Source organism: Lactuca saligna, chromosome 2 (genome assembly GCF_052625555.1).
Source record: "Lactuca saligna cultivar CGN05327 chromosome 2, ASM5262555v1, whole genome shotgun sequence".
NCBI lineage: Eukaryota > Viridiplantae > Streptophyta > Magnoliopsida > Asterales > Asteraceae > Lactuca > Lactuca saligna.
In genome coordinates, this window is record NC_136418.1 from 170038233 (window position 1) to 170060891 (window position 22659).

General features: G+C 35.7%; 2 protein-coding genes across 2 annotated transcripts; one reads left to right on the plus strand and one right to left on the minus strand.

Annotated features, from left to right (window-relative positions):
- Window positions 1-16832: 16832 nt before the first annotated feature.
- Window positions 16833-17769, plus strand: LOC145032733 (histone H2A). The gene is made up of 2 exons (XM_078981641.1): window positions 16833-17143; window positions 17358-17769. The coding sequence occupies exons 1-2, from the start codon at window positions 16934-16936 to the stop codon at window positions 17598-17600; spliced, it is 453 nt and encodes a 150-aa protein (XP_078837767.1). The 5' UTR covers window positions 16833-16933; the 3' UTR covers window positions 17601-17769.
- A 687-nt stretch (window positions 17770-18456) lies between these two features.
- On the minus strand, window positions 18457-21689 carry LOC145032734 (arginine biosynthesis protein ArgJ family). Its single transcript, XM_078981642.1, has 17 exons — window positions 21516-21689; window positions 21088-21213; window positions 20864-20987; window positions 20719-20792; window positions 20595-20639; window positions 20484-20534; window positions 20333-20401; window positions 20193-20251; window positions 20043-20112; window positions 19882-19962; window positions 19702-19788; window positions 19484-19606; window positions 19345-19407; window positions 19203-19280; window positions 18969-19114; window positions 18827-18897; window positions 18457-18741 (listed from the first exon to the last, which is right to left on the minus strand). The coding sequence occupies exons 1-17, from the start codon at window positions 21579-21581 to the stop codon at window positions 18659-18661; spliced, it is 1416 nt and encodes a 471-aa protein (XP_078837768.1). The 5' UTR covers window positions 21582-21689; the 3' UTR covers window positions 18457-18658.
- Window positions 21690-22659: the final 970 nt, after the last annotated feature.

The following is a 22659-nucleotide window of genomic DNA, read 5'->3' on the forward strand; positions in this document are numbered from 1 at the left end:
AATACTTTAATCTTATCAAAGCACTCACGAACTCTGCAGCAAACTTGTGCCATGTCTAAACACTTCAGACAATCTACAGACAGATTCATGACAGTCTCTATTCATACCTACTCCCAACGTATGACCAACTGTGGATGTTTGAATAACCTAGTTATTCTGGAAGTCAAAACATGCAAATTGAAACATGACAACAATACTTAATCCTATATGGCCCCAAACTTGTGAGAGTAAATAAAACCTTTCTATTTATCCACCATATTGATTACTCATTATTTATCATTTAATGTTTCGGATAATCAACTCATTACTTGAATTATACCAACAATTGTCCCATGCTCTAAACATGCACATTTTGTTTCCTATGGTCCATGCTTTGTGAAATAGATCACCTGAAAACTTTTCCAATGATGCTCATTTCACAATTCCTTAATCCTAATTATTAGTGTAAGAACACAAGGTTCTTGCCACTACTAGAATATACTAGATTCTAACATTTTATGCAACGATCCCTTTGCAAAATCATAGCACAAAAGTCACCAAGACGTGGCTAATGAAATTACAAAGTACTTTCTTAGAAATTGTTACAAGACAATTCCATAGATGTGAAGTCTCACATTCAAAGTACATTCCTTTGAACATCCTTCTTGCATAAAAGTTTCTAATCTAGACATAGACTCTCAATATCCAACTCCCAATATGGAAATATTTCCACATTTGCCATATGACAACTCATTCTTAATAGAATCTTATCTATTCATAATAATGTCGATATGGTCCATCCAATACCATACTTCCAACTACTTACAAGCGATCAATCCTCAGCGAACTTTGGATCGTCCTTTGATAGTTGTTAAATTCTTTCAGTCAAAACCAATTCTATTCCTTTTTCCCTCTTAATGCGCTAGACATTTGGAAAATTTTAGAATGGTAAAATACTATAGCATTTACAATCGATCCTATACCCGAAGCGTATGGGACACGATGCATAATGTCTTAGATAAAGATATGATACTTTACCAATCTTTTGCCATAATATTTTATGTGTCATGTTCTCACAATTCGAACTATCAAGAGGGATGCCGTAATCATAATCGAATTTTAAGAACACACAATCGATCCTATACCCGAAGCGTATGGGACACGATGCATAATGTCTTACATAAAGATATGATACTTTACCAATCTTTTGCCATAATATTTTATGTGTCATGTTCTCACAATTCGAACTATGAAGAGGGATGCCGTAATCATAATCGAATTTTAAGAACACACAATGTATCCTTTGACTGAAAATATTAAAATTTCTTAATCTAAGCTTTAGATTTTGAAACGGAGTATAATATTCTCTCCCTTAAATATAGCAAAACAACTTTTCAACCTATGCAACTTTGCAAATGGAATCTTTGTTTTTCTATAATTAATATTGCTAACTTGCAATACTCGCCATAACAATCATACAAGCATAACACTTATGCTCCCACTATCATGATGATTATCATATAAGCATAACATTTATGCTCCCACTAGCTTTGACATGTATTCAGAAAACAAATGAACTTCCAGAAAACAATGCCTATTGAATTTCTGAAATTCATATTTCTAATACCAGATGCTTCGATAAGCCTTTATCTAAGCTTCTTAACCTTATACACCTTTGCCTTAGATAGCTCATATGTGTGTTTAAACAATTCATAACTTATGTTACTAAGTTCCAAATGTTGAAACTAATTGCCAAATCTCACAATTTGAACTATGGAAAGGGATGCCGTAACCATAATCGAATTTGAGAATACAATTTTCACAATCGCTATCTTCTTAAAATCTCTCTTAGTGAAAGCATTTCTTCACAGTCATTTTCATGAAGGAGGGAATCTTATAACACTTAGATTTTATGGTGTATGAGTTCCTATCCATGTTAATTTGCCAAAACCAAGGTTCGCGACAAATCCAAACTCATATGGATTGAACTTTCTTAATCTTGATTTCATGCCCTATGGTAACACGAGTGCCCACCATGTCTTCCAAGTAACTTGTCCTTACATATCAACGTACTTTCCATCGACTAAGGCTTTAGTATGTATTCAAATGAGAACTCATAGAACTCATATACACAATTAACTCAATTGGAATGGCACAGAAACAAAATAATGTCAGCACGATAGATTGTAAACCTCAAGTCGTGTGCTAGTGATGATCGATAAGGTTTATTCTTGATTTGTTCTTGAAACTTTTCAAGACCATTAAGACTCCCACTGACTTCTTGACATATAAGATTCTCTTGTCAAGAAACATTTCTTGACAAACAAATATTCAAGAGTTAGTGAAGCATTTATCAAGACAAAACACTTCACACAAAATTGGTCCTAGTTGGTCTTTGTCTTATCCAAGACATCATAACTTACCAATATCAAATGTACAAGAATAAGAAAACTTTTCCCAATTCCACATTTGATGAGTGTTATAAACCTACTTAAGACTTTTCACTCAATGTCACAATCTTGACTCTAAGACTTGATATTGGAACGAAGTATGATTGACTTATTGATACAATACTTGATACCTCTTCTTAGACATGCAAATGCACTAAGACTCACTTAGAGGATCAATTGAGATATGGTTCTTAATCATTAAGACTTATCATAAAACACAATAAAAGGTACTCTCCCTTCTTCTTAGAATAGAGAAACTTTTATCTTTCTGCCTACTTGATTCTTCTTTATTCGTTCTACTATTCATTGAAACTTTTTCAATAAACTCAGAATTATACTTAATCTTATAAGTATAATCATATTTACTAAGCTTTAGTAAATCATGACGAATATCTTTGTCACTCTTGTGGTGGACTTGATCAACACACAACCTTGTGTACTTGATCCCCTTGTCCTTTAATTGACACTTTGCCAAAGAATTAGTCTAAGTTTCCCAAATGTGAAAGTTTTTCATTCATCATACAATACACATTGCATGATTCCAAGTTTCTGTCCAATTGAAACTTGGGCGATGAGAAAGTCTCCCTATTTGGTACACTTTTGACATTTCCATAATTAAGAATCAAATCCATTATTGCTAATAATAGAAACATTCAAACATTAATTTTTCATACATGCCATCGCAAGGATAAATAAATAAGATAAAATCAAAATTCGTTTTATTGCGGAAAAAATTTGTCCTTACAATGTAATTCAATTGAAAAACTATGTTATTACATATTTCTGAACAATCTATTCTAATTCCAAGTAGTAGCTCAAGAATCCATTCTTCAAGTAATGCGATCGAAATCCATTTCTTCATGATTAGATTCAGCTCACTTCCTTTCTCAAGCTTCCTCTCTTTTCTTCGATCCTACAAAACATCAAAATGTAATCTTATCACATCATGTATTAAGAATCTAGAATAGGAACTCAAAAGAGTTAGATAATGGATTTTACCTGAAGCAGAGCCATACGTCTTGACTCTCCCATCTCTTAGATCTCTCAGGTAATTAGGGCAGCTTCGTCTCCAATGCCCCTTCTCTTGGCAATAAAAGCAAATGGACTCCTTTGGCACAACACATCGGAAAATCACAGACTTAGTTCTTTCTGGACTTCCAATGTTTCCAGTGTCCATTGAAGTTTGGGAGTTTGATTCACTAGACAAATTTGCTTGACCAGCACGCCAAATCATTGCTGATTCAGCAGCTATAAGCAAATAGGTGAAATCAATTAGGGTCACGTCGTGGTCCATCATATAGTACTCTCTAACGAACTCACTATATGATTCAGGAAGTGACTGAAGAACCCAGTCAACAGCCAACTCACTTGAAATCTCGACACCTAACATGTTTAACCTATCAATGTATGACTTCATCTCTAAGACGTGCGCACACACAGGTTTCCCATCTTCGTGTTTACTTGCCAAAAGGGCTTGAGTGAGCTTGAACTTTTCAAGCCTTTGAACTTATGGGTCAGAGAGAATAATTGGAGGAGGTGGAGGAAGTGAAGCATGACTCTCATTTCCTTGATCGTATCTCGGAACGTCATCTTCATTTGGAAAGCTTGTTCCAAAGGATTTGGGAAGACCATTGTAAGATTCAGACATCTACAAAACGGGAGAAAATTCAAGTTAAGTTGATTAGAATTCTTGATGCAACACCCAAATGAAACATCAAGCTAGGATCCAACACAATACTCTACAACCTAGAAGAGGGATGCCGTAATCTAGTTGCAGAATATTTGAAGGTAGGTAAATGATGATTTACCAATTTCCACCATGAAAAACGAAAAAGAAGTTTAAGTTTTAAATGAATTGAAACTCCTAGATCTTTTGAGACTCATTGAACTCTTCAATGGCATGTTTAATCTCGATTATGCCCTACTATTCGTGACTGGGATGCCGAGGATCACAAACAAGGTGCGAATAACCATACGAATCACGTGGTGCACCCAATGCTACTGTCACCTAATCAATGTGCCGGTTAGCCACACACGCTCCATTGATCTATGATAAGCATCGAGCCACCCTTTGCCACCAATGTCATCCCCAAATTAGTGTGCCGGTTAACCACACACGCTCCACTAACGTTTGACAATGGTACGAAGTGTAATTCCATGGGTTAGCATACAATTTCACATTTTGCCTAAAGTAACTATGATTTGGGAATTTGAAAAAGCATTTAGTTACTTTGTACTTCATTATTCTTATAATGGAAGGTTTCTGTCCTATCCTACCCGTTCGGCTAACGACCCTCCACTAGTCAAGAGTGCGGTGGGTAAGAGTGGATACCCATTCAATCGCCATTTTATAGGCAATTTCCTTAAACACCCCTTATAGACTAGCTTCGTGAATGAGGCCTACTAACGGTAAGACTGAATTTTAAGTTATACATATATAATATTAAACTTTTAATGTTATATATAGTATAAGGGTGTATTTTACACTTTTAAAATACTAGGTGGTTTAAATTATACTTTTAATTAACCAAAATCATTATGGATTTATTAAATCTCTCTTAATTATACACTTAATTAATTTAATAAAACCATAAGGGTTTAATTTGAACTTTTCAAAATCAGGGTTTTGGAATTTAGACTTTCAAAATTAACTTTTAATCAACAATTTAAATTCCAAAACTTGAGGGCAAGTTTTGAAACTCTTCAAAACAATTAGGTTTTAATCTCACTTAAAATTTTCGAATTTAAGACATTTAAATTAAAATTTTAAATATTAAAACTCTTGATTTAATAATTACCATAAATTAAACAATTAATTTAAATTATTAAATCACAAGGGATTATCTAGATCATGAGGATAATTGCCAATTATACATCTAAGATATCCTAATCCCTTGAATCCCTCTCTAAATCTCGAAAATAAGGGATGGGATAATTCAAGATCTTTAATTACCATATTTAACAATTAAAAGATAATTACAAGATATGGGATTATCCAAATCCCTAAAATTTAGGATCTAACCTTGGGGAAGGAGGTAATTTCAAAATCCAAGGGTTGGATAACCCTAGATTTCAAAATCTTAGAGGCTAAGGAAAGGATTTGGGAAACCCTAGCAAAAATCGCCATCTAGGGTTTTGCAACCCTAATTGCGAAAATTACCTAGCCTTTAGGGTTTATTAGCCATAAACCCTAATATGTCAAGTTCACAAATTTGAATAAAAGCTAATTGAAAACAAAAACCAATGGCTCTGATACCACTGATGGGTTTTATACAAACAATCCTATGTGTGCATGCAACCCTAGTATTGGATCTATGTTTTCACTATTAGTTATACAACTTTATGAACACAAAAAGAAACCTGGCATGCTACTATAATTTTCGAAATTCATATATAAAGCTAGAATACATACCTTTTGTTGTTATATAGCAATAACAACTAGTTCCTTGAATTTCCTTAGCTCTTGAAAGCAAGTACCACAAGTGTAGTACCTCTAATGGAGTCACAAACACCATATGCAACTTGGATGAAGAGGAGAAGAAAAGGAGGCACCAAAAACGGCTGGAAACCCTAATGGAAGTGTTGTCACCGTTTTTGGGGCTTAAGGGTCCCTTTTATACATGTAGGCTATTAGGGTTTACAACTAGAAAACCCTAATCTGACTGCTTAGGCCCTAAGCAGCCCATGGACTCCTTAAACATATCCCTTGGACGATTTCTAATGGGCTTCCCATAGAATTCGTTCAACCTATATATTATTAGGTGATCCATAGCCCAATTATAATTATCTTATAATTACAACTTCAGTCCCCTAAGTTTAATTAATCTCTTTTAGCCACAAAATTAATTCTTAATTAATTCTTGACCAATATTAATTAAACAATATGATTTCTCCTTTAATATATTATTCTCATAATATATTAATAAATCATATTTAAACCTTTCTCTTCTTAAATCATCCTACATATTGCTATAGTGAAGGCAACCCAAAAGGACCATGCTCATAATCGGGTCAAGCACATACCAAAACAGTTATGGACTTAGACACTAATCCAACAAACCAAAGCAATCACAAACTTGTACATGACTTGTTAAATCATATAGTATGACATAATAACTATTTTCTACTCTAATGAATTGTTATTTCACTAAAAATAATTATTATTTTATGATTAAATACAAGAGTTTATTGTGTTAATTAATAATAATATTAAAAATAAATATATAATATAGGTCAACTTGATAAATGTGTGACAATTGTCATTCAATAATGTCTCTTGAACATGTATATCCAACAATCTCTCATTTACACAATATTCATTACGGATTGACATAAGTTAACATCTAGCAACAACTATTGCCTCTGACAACACAATAATGGGTGCCATTTCATCGATAGTTAATTCCACTGGCTAAAAGCTACAAATGTTTCTTTAGGTGTGGCATCAACTATTCATTTGTCACATACATCATGTTGAACATGAAATATAGATCACGATCAATCTCATGTAATGATCAACTTTTAGTAAGGCCTTAGGTGTCTAAATCTCAATGAATAAAACGAACAAACCACATCTTGACTACATATGTCCATCATGCAGTTCATGTAATACCCAATTATATCCCTTATAAATACCTTTACGAAATAACATTTATAATACTTGTTTTCTTGGCATTTATTATTATGTAATAATGGACAGAAGTTAGTGTAAGAAAGTGATAGATTACTCTAAGACGATTTTGTGGATATAAAGATCGTCGAAAATGGAGTCCGTATGAAGAAGTTATAATAGTTTGAAGTTAAGATGAAAGTATGTTGCTATTTCAAGAATGTTAGTGAAACAAAAAGTCAAATTGTCAATGATGGGTTACCACGGTGTGGTTGTATTCTTACCACGACGAGGTGTGAAGTGAGTCACCGAGACATGTGGCGAGCAATGGACATGTGGTAAAGACAGAACTCTCCTTGTTACCACGACATAGCGCGTATGAGTATATATATATATATACACACACACACACACACACACATATATATATATATATATATATATATATATATATATATATATATATATATTGATGGGTTTTATACATAACAAAAAGCATATTTTTGGGTAGAAAAATAAAATTCTAAATTTGCATACACCGTAAGGATTCAGATTTTTCACTATTGAATGCAATAATCAATTTGAAGATCAAGAACCCTATTGTTACCCTAATATTTTTGAAATAGTGAAAGGGTAAAGAAAACATGCATTTTAATAATGCTAGTAGATAATCAAAGTAAAATCCTTCATGAAATTTTGTTTGAAGTTGGCACCACAAATGTCGTGCCTCTAATGGTTCACATCCAACCCTAGAATCAAGAAGGCTTAAAGAAAGAGGGGAGGGTAGTTAAAATTCCGGTCTTTGGCTTCTTATAAGGGTGGAAGAAATTATGAAGGCCAGGGGGTCTCTATATATTTGAAGGAAACTTGGGTCAAAAGCTAAGTTTTTGGGGCGATGCCTAAATTAATTAATATAATAATCAAGTTGTCTTATCTCCTTATCCTCAACCCAATATAACATACCAAAATTCAAGACCAAAAATTTTATTTTTAATTAAGTTATTATAAAACCAACAATATAAAAAACATCCATAATAACATCCCATGCCAAAACCCAAAGTGTCAATAATCAAAATGTGTTATCATTAAACAATACCAGAGTATAATTCCCAAAAATCTCATGTGCGGAAAACATAATGTGATGCGCTGCGATCACCGACTCCTTTCTTTTGAAAATGAAGTACCTAAAACCGAAATTGAAAACCGTAAGCACGAAGCTAAGTGAGTTCCCTCATCATACCACATACCATACAAATAACATACTGCCAGACACATCTGGGTGCCCGACCTACCCCTTCGGTCTCTTTCAACCGGTAACCGCCTAACATATATGGGTGTTGGCCCACCTCTTCGGTCTCTTTCAACCAGTAACCTACCTAGCATATTTGGGTGATGGCTTACCCCTTCGGTCTCTTTCAATCGGTATATAGGGACCATTTCACCCCTACCACTACCACATAATATCCTAGCATATACATACAATTTTCATACTGCATAGCATATCTGGGTGTTGGCCTACCCCTTAGGTCCTTTCGATTGGTATCCGATGACTATTTCACCCCTACTTCTACAATATAACATGCTACCTAATAACACATAAGTCATGTACTTGCCTGGCTTAATCGAATGTTGGCATACCCCTACGGCCCTATCGACCGGTACTATGGTCTATCCTACCTCTCCCACCATTATCACATAATCTCATAGCATGCTAGCACATGAAGCATAAAAGATAATGACATACTAGATAATCATCACAAATACAATTATATCTACCATAACTCATACTAGTGGGTCGGCATTAGTGCCTTCGACCCACTTCAACTAGAAGGTAACTTACATCGTACTATTGAAGTCCATTGCAAGAAATCCTTGTTGATGCCCTAACAAATTCTCAAGCTATCAATACCACATTATTACCCAATTAGCAATTGAGATCTCAATACACGATCCATAATATTTATTAGGGTGAAATGATCATTTCACCCTCGACCCATCAAGGCCCAAATAGTAAATCCATGAAAGTCCATTAATGGACCAATCTTCCAAATTTGGCCCAACCCTTACATGGGACAACCCTCTAGCATCCATTCCATACTTCATAACCCTCTAAGGGTCAACCTTGGTCAAATTCAACGTCAAAGTCAACATTTTGGTCAAATTCAACATCCTGGTTGACTCAACTCGTCAAGTTAATGATCCATGAAACTTTGGAAATCTCGATCCTACTCGACGAGTTCTTTCATGAACTCGTCGAGTTCCCCTTCAAACAGAGTCAGAACATTTCACTCACAAATCGTCGAGTCCCTCGTTGAGTTCCTCGATCTTTATATCTCAAAACCATGTCCAACTCACAAAGTCATCTCTTAGACTCAATGAATCTACTCAGTAACAGAAAAAAGGTTGGGGACCACGACCCAACTCGCCAAGTTGTATGAACGACTCATCGAGCCCCCTATAGTCAAAATCCATTAAGTCGCTTGTTTTGGGGCTCAATGCATCTAAGCCATAGATATGGTCCCCTATAGTCGATATATCACATAAGGATACTAACTTTACGTGCATGCATGGTGTGAGGAAACTAAAAACACCAAAACTAGGCTCCAAAAGAGGTATAGGGCATGGGGAAAGGCCAAGGCTTTATAAAGCTGACAACTTAAGCCTCGTGAGCTTATAAGTGTCTATATTTGAAGTCAAAACCTCATGATACACTCAAACCTCGTAAATGACTTCAATATGATCCAAAAGTAACAAAATACAACCCTGAGTAAAGATCTAAGCAATGGTAAGCCAAGGTATCAACTTTTTACCTTAACTAAGTTAGAAACGTAACTCAACTCCCGGATCTACTGAATTCCTCTTGAATCCTCAAGCTTCCCATTCATTCTCAAGTTTCAAAATCACCAAGAACACACAAAAATGGCTTAAAAACACTCAAATGTGGATTAGGGTTTTATGGCTATGGTTTGCAATTAGGGATGGCAATGGGGCGGGTTTACCATCCCCATCCCCATCCCCGAGTCTATAACCTTATCCCCATCCCCATCCTCAACGGAGGCGGGGAATCTAACCCCCTCCCCTTTAGATTTTTGGCTTATCCCCGACCCATCCCCGTGCTATCAAAAGTTCAAAACCATATGTCATAATAAATCAACTTAAGCCACAAAAAAAAAAAAAAAAAAAAAAACTCAAGTTTAATACATTATCAAAACCATATCTCATAATTAGATTGTTTACATCAATCATAAAATTTAACAACCATCAAAACGAGAACATGATTAAACAAACTAAATTTCAAGTCTTTGGTTCTATTTCTTTGAAAATTACTCAACATCTTCATCATATGCAACTGTCTGATCAAAAGCCTTTGGTTCTCCTTGCTTTTTACCTGAAACATATAGAACTTATTTTTAGAAAAAATAATATTTACACACAAGTATGATATAACAATTGATATATTTATTAAAAATTTACCTTGAAGTTCTTTCCGTAACCAACTTTGGCTACACATTAATGCCCCAACTGTTTCCGCTTTGAGTCGGTTACGTTGTTTTGTCACTTTATTCCCGCTCATGTTAAAAGATGATTCCGAAGCAACTAAAGAAATTGGAATGGCTAAGATATCTCTGGCAATCTTATATAATATTGGAAACTTATAACCATTACACTTCCACCACGTTAATATGTCAAAGCCCTCCTCATTCGGTAACAACTTCTCAACTAAATAATCATCCAACTCAGTTTTTTCCAATCCATCATCCTCAGAAAAGCATATTCTCGGAATCCAACTCCCATGTTGATTTGCTTAAAGTAGAACGCCTTCCCTCAAAGATGTTTGTTTCACATTGTCGTTTCCAAGAAGCTCCTTGTTTTGCATTATGTTTCTTTTTATACTCTTCAAATAACTCGGTAATTATGTTGCATACTTGCGTAATCTCACTTCTTGCTTCATTCCCATATAACTTTGGAAAGAAATAATTGATCAACTTTAACTTATACCTAGGGTCTAAGATAATTGCTACACTCATAACATTATGTATTACATTCCAATACTTCTCAAATTTGGTCAACATAGTTGATGCCATAGACTTAATAACATTATTATCTGATACGCTCCAACTCAACAATGATAGTTTCATGTCACAAATTAAAGGGAAGAATATGTTTGATGTGGGATACTTGGTACCAGAAAATTTTTCAGTCACTTGATAGAACAATTTCAGTTTTTCACAAACATTTGATGCCATATTCCATTCATCTTTACTAGGCAAGCAAACATAATGTTTATCTTTTTTGCTCAAACGATTAAAAACTTCTTTGTACTCCAAAGCAACACTCAACATCATATAAATGGAATTCCATCTTGTTTTGTAATCAAGAAGTAACTCTTTTTGGCAATTAACACCCACTTGTTGAGCAAAAAGTCTAAAATATGTATTCTTTTAGGAGAACTTGTCCAATAGGAGACACTATTCCTAACATTTTCAATTGCATTGACAATCACAAAAAATCCATCTTGCACAATAAGATTAATTATATGCGCACAACATCGCATATGAAATATTCACCCCTTCAAAATTAGCGATGAAGTAGTAAGCTTACCTAAAAGCTTGTCGACGATGGCATCATTTGTTGAACAATTGTCAAGTGTTAATGTTGACAACTTGTTGTCAATGTTCCACTCCAAAAAGCATTCCATCATAACTTGTGACAATGCATCAACAGTGTGTGGAGATGGTACATGTATAAAGCTGCATTAAACAAAATACAACACTTACAAACTTCATCGAATACAACTTACAAATAATAATATTAGTTATAGTAAATACCTCATAATTTGATTTTGTAACTACCAGTTGACATTTATATAATGTGATGTGATTGCCATGTAACCTTTCTTTTGGTTACTTGTTGTCCACATATCAGACGTGAGAGCAATCCCACTAGCATTCTCTTCAAAACATTTCAAGATATGACATTTTTTTATCTTTGTATACCTTCATTATATCGCCCTTGACTGTATTACGACAAGGTACCTTAAATAAATGTAGAAGACTTTCGATATACTTTCGAAAACCATAATGTTCAACAATGGAGAGTGGGTAATCATGAATTATAATCATCTTTGCTAGTCCATCTCTAGACACTTCAGCATCAAATGAATATTTACTCATATAAGCTTTACCATCAATAGTTTTTTTGTCCTTGAACCAATATATTTTGCCTAATGTCTATTGTATTTTTGCCAACACATATCCTGTAATGATCTTTCAAATGTGTTGTTCCATGATTGGATCTACCAGTAAGTTGTTTCTTGCAATGTACTCACTTCGCCCATCTACGAACACCATCAATAAAAATCGGATCAAAATGGTTCCAAGCAGCGGATTTCAACCTTTTTTTAGGATTATTTTCTACAACTTCTTGTTCATTATTTTCTACAGCTTCTTGTTCATTGTCCTCAAGTTCATCTTCATCATTCATGGTTGGTTGTTTATCATTTTCTGGTGTATCCATCTAAACCTACAAAAAAAAAAAAAAAAACACAATTCGTAACATCAAATATAGTCTAAACATCATACAATATACAAAAAAACATTGATTATAAACATAAATTCATCATCATCATCCAAAATCTAAAAAATAGAGTACGAACATCACAAAGTCTGCACTCTACACAACAATATCAAATTGGAAAATCATAAACACATATTTGGAATGGTGTATTGAGAATAATCTGCACAACAACATCCTAAATTCGCTGTAATGCAAATCATGTCAAACAAAAGATGAGAATTGAGAAGCACGATTGGAGTAAGCCAGTAAGGAGAAAACAAGTCGCTAACATGTAACTAAGGCTGTAACAGGTAACCCAGTAACCCTGTTTCGTGACTCGTGAGTGACCTGCCAAGCACCGATTGAAGTAATGAAGTCGTAAATCGCAATAGAATTAAGGTTGTAACTAAGGCTGTAACGGTACACGAACGAATGCACGATTGAAGTAATGAAGTCGCAAATCGCAATCTTGTTTGTCTCACTCTTGGTTTCTCGCAAATTGCAATTTGTGATATGGTCTCACAATCTCGTGGGTCTCATGAATCGTCACTCGTCAGTCGCCAATCGCCTAAGCCCAAGCGATGAAGCGAATCGACAGATGATCAATTGATCATGATGTGATTGGAAATCGGAATATGCGAGATATTAGGAATTACCTATTGCCTAACCCTGTTTTGTGAATCGAATGCACGGTCAGTCGGTCATGGGCATATTTCACTTAAAGTATATAACATTTATATCTATAATGAATTGATATATACTAACACTAATATATTATATGTATATGTGGGTATAATATAACCGGGGGAGGGGTGGGTTGGGGAATAGCATACCCGCCCCCGTCCCCATCCCCACTTTTTATCATACGGGGATCCCCGACCCCATACTCGTTACCCGATTTTGAGGGGAATACCCATCCCCAGTTGGGACGGGTTAACCGGGTTCCCCAGCGGGTTGGGTTATATTGCCATCCCTATTTGCAATGATGGAGGCTGCAAATGAGACTAACATTTGGAGGTTAAGGTGTTTAAATAGGGTGCAAACCCTTTTAATTATGATTTCATTATGGCATCCCTACTCATCGAGTATGGGCTCCCCAACTCATCGAGTAGACTTCGAGTCCCGCGTCCAAAAATCCCATTCATACTCGATGAGTTTGGGGCCTCCAACTCGTCGAGTCCCTTTGCTAATATGAATAATTCTTATTTAAAATACCTACCAGGAACCGGGCGTTACAAAACTCCCCCACTTATCTTAGACTTCGTCCTCAAAGTCTATCGCAATCACTGGTGGTTGTCGAAGCCAACACAAATAATAACCCTAAATATTACACACTAAAATAGTGTATAGTGGTATAGGGATCGAATCCACGGATACTGGTTCAATTTGATAACTCTATGAAAAATCTCTTTGTAAAATACTTGGAATATGACAATAAATTAAAAATGGGGGTTTTGATGTTTTGAAATACTTGAAACAAACTAGAATTAACTATGATTTAAATAGACAATTGCAACAAAAATAAGAATTTGATGTAAAATCAATAAGGGAAAGATGGTTGACTTAAAGTTTTCTCACTTTGACTTTTGATGAACATATCATTAGAATTCAATGGTGCAATACTTGTTTTTAATCCTCAATTTGGCTATAGTAATCCAAGGAGCTTGAGATTACCTAGACTTTTCTTAATTGTTGAAATGGCTAGAGAAGCTCATAACAATTTCCTTAGTCAAAGTCACTAATTCCAAATAGCATGTAATTAGTGAAAGTCAACTAGCATTAAGAACCGAAAAGTCACCAAATCCAAGAGGGGTCAAATGCTTTCACCACCATGTTGGAGGAAATATTTTTATGATTGTGTGAAGCAAAAACAACACAAAAATCATTTGTTGCTTGCTAATTTGAGGATCCTTTACTTAATCAAGAAATTAGCCAACTATTCACCACAAACACATTTAAACTCATGAACTAAAACATACAAGTAATGATAAGATGTTAAAACACAAAACATTTCCATAAAGATTCAAGAACATGTTCATGGATTCTTCAACATTCAACAAAAGTTCAAAAGATTAACCAAAAGTCAACCAAGATTAGCTTAGCCAAGCATGGCTAAACCCAAAGAAACAAAGTTAGAGAAATTTGTACCAAACATTAAGCAAGAATCAAGAGGTAAAAATATGATGTTCTTCAAGGGTTCTTGGCCTTCAAAAGTCTCCAAAACTCCAGAGAGAATCTTCAAAAATCGGATGTCCAAGAGTATGCAAAAGATGGGCACCAACCTTCCTCAAATAGCTCAAAAGAAGAATTTCCAAAATTGCCCCTGCAGGAGGTTGCGCGACCCGCGTGCTCTTGCGCGGGTGGTCCCTGGATGTAGCATCTTTGAGGTTTTGGGCCTCCATAGCTTAGCCCACTTGGCCCGGATCGAAACCAATCACCTCCTAGCCCATTTTCTTCAAGTTTTTCTTCATTTTAAGCCCAATTTGACCTCTCCAAATCCTCCAAAGCTCGTGAATTCGCCCGATTAATAATTTACGTACGCTTGAATATTCCCCCGCATCTTGCAAATTTAAAGTTTATTTCTCTCCAAGTCTTCAAATAATCATCAAGATCACTCCATGCATCATCGCCACTACCCATCAAGCCCAACGTCATTTTTGTCTACCAAATCTCATCGCCTCCCATACGTCCCGAACACTCCCGCTCCGCTAGACCCGAAAACCTGCAATTATGCTCACAAGATTTGAAAGTACCCGAAATAGTCATAAAATAACAAAAAAGGAAAATATGCATGGAAATTATCTAAATTATGAATGAAATATGCTAAAATAAACTATAAAAAGAAGTAAACTAAACTATCTATCAATCACCTATCCCAAAGTGAGTCATGCAGTAAGCTCGCAGCTCCTTAGATTTGTCATGAACCAACTGTCATTTCTTACGAGAATTGACACATGCCATCCTGAGGATACACCCACAGACTTACAACACTTTCCATGCTAACTGACTGCTAGTGAATGCTACTACTACACCCACAAACTTACAACACTTTTCATGGTAACTCAACCGCTGACCATGGTATTACCGTTGATTACTAATCCGAACATACCCAAAGGTCGAGCACACCTACACAATATAATATCCCAAGCTGAACTCATGTCTTGATTGAAATCCCTACTATGTTTTCCTAGTTCAGTTATTTGATGCTAAGGGAAGGCGTGAACCAAATTTTAGAATGTTTTTCGAACTCCCAACTCACAGTCCTCAATCTAGACGGCAACTCGACCACCTTTCTCCTTATCGGGATGCAAACCTCGTCCTAGTTTCACACCTATTTCTGCTCCTGGATACTTGATTGATTCTCCCCCACTTGGATCCTATTAAGTCTTCACGGCAGATGAGGATTGAAGGATTCCCAATCCTTCTTACTTCCTTATAGTCCACTTTTGACGACCTACGCTCGCCAATGCTAGCGATCAATTACCCGTCAAACCCTAAAATCATCCATCCTCTGAAATCTTGAAGAGTACTCTTGAATTATGGTCCAGTGCGATACCTCAATCCACTTCTCATGCTACTATACCAACTCCTTAAGTTCCCATACTAGCGACTATAAATTTCATCCTTTTACTATGGTTGTCGAATCCTCGCAGAACCACTGAACTCTAATCAAACACGAAGCATGCGAAGAATATAATTCCCTTGGAGCATCTAATGGTCAAACAACCCATGCGACATACACGTATCCTCCTGCTACCACTCTTCTCCTAGCGTCGGTAGTGCTAGAACTCATAAGTTCTCCCATAGGCCATCGTCGCTCGTACCGGAACAAATGATGAAACCACTATATCTCGTAGATTACAATAATACCCCTTGATGAAGCTTACAAAAATATTTTAGAACATAAAATAATTTCCCTTTAAAAAATTCCGTCGCAGTTATATGATATTGTAGCCTACATTAATTGCTGGGGTCAAGTATTTGAATTTACTAAATTACGACGTAAATAACTATTTTACTTTCAAAACAATGTCAAAAAGTAATTAATCCTTTAAAAATAAATAGTGCGCTGTCTCCTTATCTCCCTTCTTCTGATTGGTCAATCCAAAACCACACGGATCAACCGACTCCCAGCATCACCCGTTGATCAAACCCAATCTAGCGGCCAAAATCCATCACCACAAAAACCAATACTCCAAGCGAAGCGAACAAATCGCCATATAAATAACACCCCCACATATTTCTTAAAACATCACACACAATAAGTTTAATCGGAAAAATCACAGGGGCTTTCTTCTTCCGTCAGGTTAATTTGCTAATTTAGTCGTTGAAAGGCGAAATGGAGACAGGAACAAAGGTGAAAAAGGGAGCCGCCGGAAGGAAGGCTGGTGGTCCTAAGAAGAAGCCGGTTTCCCGCTCCGTCAAGGCCGGTCTTCAGTTCCCCGTCGGAAGGTTGGGTCGTTTCCTCAAGAAAGGCCAGTACGCAAAGCGTGTCGGAAGCGGTGCTCCGGTTTACCTCGCCGCTGTCCTCGAGTACCTTGCTGCTGAGGTATTTTCCGGCTTATTTATTAACAATTACCTAACACACCTTCATTACTTTATCAATAAACTGAACAATTAAATCGAGTTCATTAACTATCGCTAAAATTAACATTGGAATTTTGTACGAATGTCATTAGTTGCAGATCTATTTGACTTTTGTATATTTTGTATGCTTGTTGATTCTGAAATTCGAGTTTCTTTCCCAATGAATTTGAAATTAGGTTTTGGAGTTGGCTGGAAATGCTGCCAGAGACAACAAGAAGACCAGAATCATTCCCAGACATGTTCTTTTAGCTGTGAGGAATGATGAAGAATTGGGAAAACTTCTTTCGGGAGTGACAATCGCTCATGGTGGTGTTCTTCCAAACATCAACCCAGTTCTTCTGCCAAAAAAGGCTCTTGACAAAGCAACTAAGGAGCCTAAATCTCCATCAAAAGCAACCAAATCACCTAAGAAAGCTTAGTGGATGGATAGCAGTTTCCATCAGTTCGTTGTTAATCTTCTGGACATTTGTTTGTGATTTAGGGAAAATTAGCTATTGTAGTCTCTCTGTACTCAGAATCTTATTGCTGGATTTAACTATGTAGAACAACATCTCGTTTGTTTGAAATGAAAATTAGTATTTTTGTATACATGATTCCTTTATCCTTGATTTATTTTAATTTTCATCTGATCAGGACTCATAAGTTTGAAATTAGATCATGTTGTTAGGGTAATGATGATGGCAGGGTTACCTTGTTAGGTCATGAGGTATGGTTTTTAGATTTTATGTGTCAAATGGCTGCCAAATCATTATCAACCCCTTTTAACATTTCATTAACTATAGGTGAAAATGGTGTTCACTAAATAACCAATGAGAATGCATTCAATTTGGAGGTAACCAATTAAAATTTCTGTAATCGTTTTGTGACCCTTCTCAATCCGCGTTGCATTTATCCGTAAAAACATCCTCCATACCCCATGGCTGTTATTTCGATGTGTATGATTCTGAACGTGTTATTGTTTTTTAGCATTACTGGTACTTTGTGGACATACAAATCTGAGATCTAGAGATTTGTATATGTAAAGTTTTTTTTAACAGTCGCTTTTATTTTTATACAAAATTTGGTTTTCTATGCAACTGGTGTTCTTCAACCGGTTTAAATTTTCTAGCACTTTCCGTTCAAGAAGTACCCGTTGGGGGTTATAAGCAGAAATTGAATGTGTTTTTTTTTTTTTCCGGAATATAAAATAACGTTTTTGTTTTTTCTTCTGAATATAGAATTATAGATGCAAGATAGGTGATGTTTTAAGTTTTCTTTTCATAACAACCAATTAACTGTCTGGAACTAGTGTTTTGACTGTTTCTGCATCTTTATTGTTCAGGTGTTACAGAATACAAAGATCAGCTACTGAAGCTAACTGAAGTTAAGTTCCCAGAATCACCATAAAATACCACACAAAATATCCGCAAATACATCTTCGTTCATATATATCTTATAGCACATAATAAAACTGAAAAAGTGGAGTCTATAATACTCTCTAGGTGGTGTACTCTGCATTAATCTTGACATAATCATAACTTAAATCACATCCCCATGCTAACCCTGTTCCTGGTCCATCCCCTGTTCATGTTCCACCCAATATAAACAAATACATAACTATTGTTGACTTAATGCAGAAAAAAGAACGACTTAATAACAATGTTACCTATGGATATTTGAATTTTGACAGTGCCATGAGCATCACCAGCCTCTTTCAGGTAATTACTAGCTGCTGACCTGGAACCCTCCCGCATTTTCAGTATTTCAAATATCATGTATGTGTGTCGGTGTGTGTATGGTGTTGTTACCTATCAAATGGAAGTGGTTGGCCTCCTTCCATAAGTAGAATATCTCCAAGTGCTATTCTAAGGGCATTTGAGTCAAAACAAATCCCCGCATACCCTGCAGCACAGGCTATCCGCCCCCAATTCGGATCTCTACCATAAATTGCTGCCTGATAAAACCAACCATAAAAACCATCATCATTATATCATTGGAAACAGTTAATTCACCTTCAAATAACAACATATTAACCATCATGCCTTGGTAAGTGAAGAAGATGCCACTGAACGTGCAATCTTTGCTGCTTCACTTTCACTCCCTGCACCACTCACTGTCACCTGCATCATTTCCCATTTCCATAAATACCCTTCTGCCCCAAAACAAACAAACAAACAAACAGACCTCTATCAGACATGTTGCCCCTTCTCCATCCCATGCTATTGATTTGGCAAGCCCTTGCATTACCTGGTAAAGATCAACAAAACAAACATTATTAAATTTGCATATAACAAAAAAGGGTAAATTGGTAATTTAAACATACCGCATCAAGGCACATTTGTAGTTGATTTCCTTCAGAACTGTGTAACGATGATATCCTGTTTGATCCAGATAAACCACTAGCCAAAGCAATAATGGTATCATTGGTGCTAGTATCCCCATCTACCTACAACATTTCATAAACAATGTTTTAGTTATTAATACACACATGTCACTATTGGTTAAATGACTAAAATACCCTTTAATGACGCTACTACTCACAGTGATTTGGTTGAAACTTCGATTCACAGCAATCTGTACCATCTTTCGCCAGATGTCAGTATCTACACGAGCATCAGTTGTTATAACCTGAAAATTGACAATTTTTTTTTGTAACAATTAAATTATTTTACAGAACATTTTATGGTAATAAATTAATAATATAGCAGTATTAGTACATACGCCAAGAAGTGTTCCCATGTTTGGGTGGATCATTCCGGAACCTTTTGCCATTCCCCCGATTCTTATACGGCTTCCACCAACCTTAAAAGATAACCTATTTTTTAATAAAACGATAATAAATGAAATAAAAAAAGTAAGAAAATAAATGTAAAATATGATACCTCAAACTCTACTGCTACACTCTTGCTCACAAGATCGGTTGTTGTTATTGCCACAGCAGCAGAATCTGCTCTGCAAACCGAAAGTAGAATCAATAATTAATTGAACATTTAAAGGAAAGGAATACAAGGAGTTACAAATTACAACATTACCCCTTGACACTTGATGAAAGCAAACTAATTAACTTAGGAAGTGAATTAAGAAGAGGCTCCTGCACATAATATGATAAAGTCAAACACATGGTCAAAAAAATTGACTATAAATGAATTTGCTGTATTGTTTACTTATTTACCTTCTTTATTCGTTGACCAATTACCCCAGTTGATTCTATCAAGATTTCATCTGGGCTTACTTGAAGTAACTGTAGAATTGTGAATTATCAGTATTATTTTCGTTAGGTAAATAGAAATAAATGAACACAACAAGGTTTACACTTTACATACATTGGAAAGGGCATTTGAACAATCTATTACATCTTGGTAACCTGCATCCCCCTGTAAGGGCATATACGTCATTTTACATCACGGGTAACAAAAAGTTAAGTAAAAAATTACCGTGGCTGCATTTGCTTGACCAGCATTTATCAAGACTGCACGAGCCTAATGAGGTTGCATAATTGAAATCAGTTAAATAAATTCAAAAAAGATTTGGTAATAAAAAGTTATAGAGAAAACTCACTGTTGTAGATTTTTGTAATGTACTTTTGCAATAAAGAACGGGTGCAGCTGCAACCACGTTTCTAGTAAATGCCCCTGAAGGAAGTTTGTCAAATTGATCAAGCAATTTTAGGTTGTAGAAGGTCAAAATAGTAAATTCAACGAACCTGCAGATATGGCATCTACATCACAAGTGACAAGTGCAAGATCAGGCTTCTGTCCTGCTGCTCGCAATCCTCCATACATCCCTGCAGCTTTGAATCCTTCAGCAGCAGTAACTCCACCAGGAATCTTCGCAATTAAAATAAAAAAGATTCAACAGGTTTGGGACTATGATGAATGATCCATACTTTTGTGTTCAAACATGTCTCAGAATAAGTAAATGCATTACCTGCTTCCATGGTCCTTCAGGCAAAAATATTGGAGCTGCTGGGATGAAATTTGATGCCTCTTTTACATCTGTCGACATGGAAAATACCCGAAAATCTCTTTTTGGAGAAGCAAATGAACCTAACAGCTGCAAAAAGGAACATCCATATGTTCAAATCAGATACAGTTTTAGTTCAAATGTTAAATAATGACGAAGAGGATGTTGTAATTTTAGGAGTCAGTTTCGAGAAATGTAGTAGAAATTTCCTCATGTTTTAGCCCATTTACAACCCACTTTTACGATGAACGAAGTAAGAAAATTTAGGGTTTAGAGTTTTAGCTACTACTATAACATGGTTCCAGATAGGCGCAATTAAACAAATGCAGACGTACAAAACAATCGAATGTATAAACTTGACAAAATTTGAATTAAGTTGACTTGATTCTGACCTTTCGAGAATTGAATTCAGAGACCTTAAGTGAAACAAATTGGGGAGGAACACATAATGACGACATTGTTTCTTAGTAGTATTTGAACCTCCTCAGAGAAGATGCAAGCGTTCAAGTTTGTATGCCGGCGTAAAGTGAAAAAAGAGAGTTAGCCAGTTAGGGGTTACAACTTAGAAGCGTATTAAGTATAAACTAAAGTTGTCACATATAATCACCTTAGTGATTACTGATTAGTCATAATTGGACGCTGGACTTATTACAATTATTAAGTAACAAAAAAATAGAGATATTAAAAGATTTTGTGCTTTGTATTTAAGCTAGTTCCTAGTTTATTTGTTATCCTTTCCTTACTTCCAGCTATAATATTGTTTTATTCTCATAATTCATTAATAAAAGATAAATTTATGTTTACCGTTTTTTCATGGTATTAGAGTTGGTCGATCAGATATCCCAGAACAAACACTAAAGCAGCGATACCACCATATGAGGAGACTACTCGGGTAAATCCGGAACCAAAAAGATGATCGTGTAACTCACCATATTACATACATTCGTTTGAGTATCTCAGATGCATCTAAACGATGTTCTCATTGACAGGAATTATGAAGATTGTGCTTAAGAGATGAAAAACTTCATATTTGCAAAGAACAAGATGAGATTTGTAGATGAGACGATCAAACTACTAGATGACGATTCCCGAGATTATATGAGGTGGATGTGTTGTGATGCTATGATCAAGGGTTGGCTCACCACGATGATGAAAAAGATGATCAGATCGAGGGTCAAATATGCGAACACAAGTGCAGAGATGTAGGTTGATCTTGAAGAGCGATTTGGTAAAGAAAGTGCTCATCGTGCGTATGAATTAAAACAGGCCCTCACCACGACTCAACAGGATGATAGTTCAATATCAGCTTACTACACATATGGGACGAGATTCAGTCTGTATCACCGACTCCAAGGTGCTCATGTGGTAAGTGCACGCGTGATCTTGGAAAAATATTAAATGAAGCTAAAGAAAAAGAAAGACATTATGTGTTTCTGATGGGTTTTAATAGTGCTCTCCACCATACACACAAATTCTTGCTTCAAAACCAACTCCCACGTTGGGAACAACTTATCATCTTGTTTATGAAGATGAACA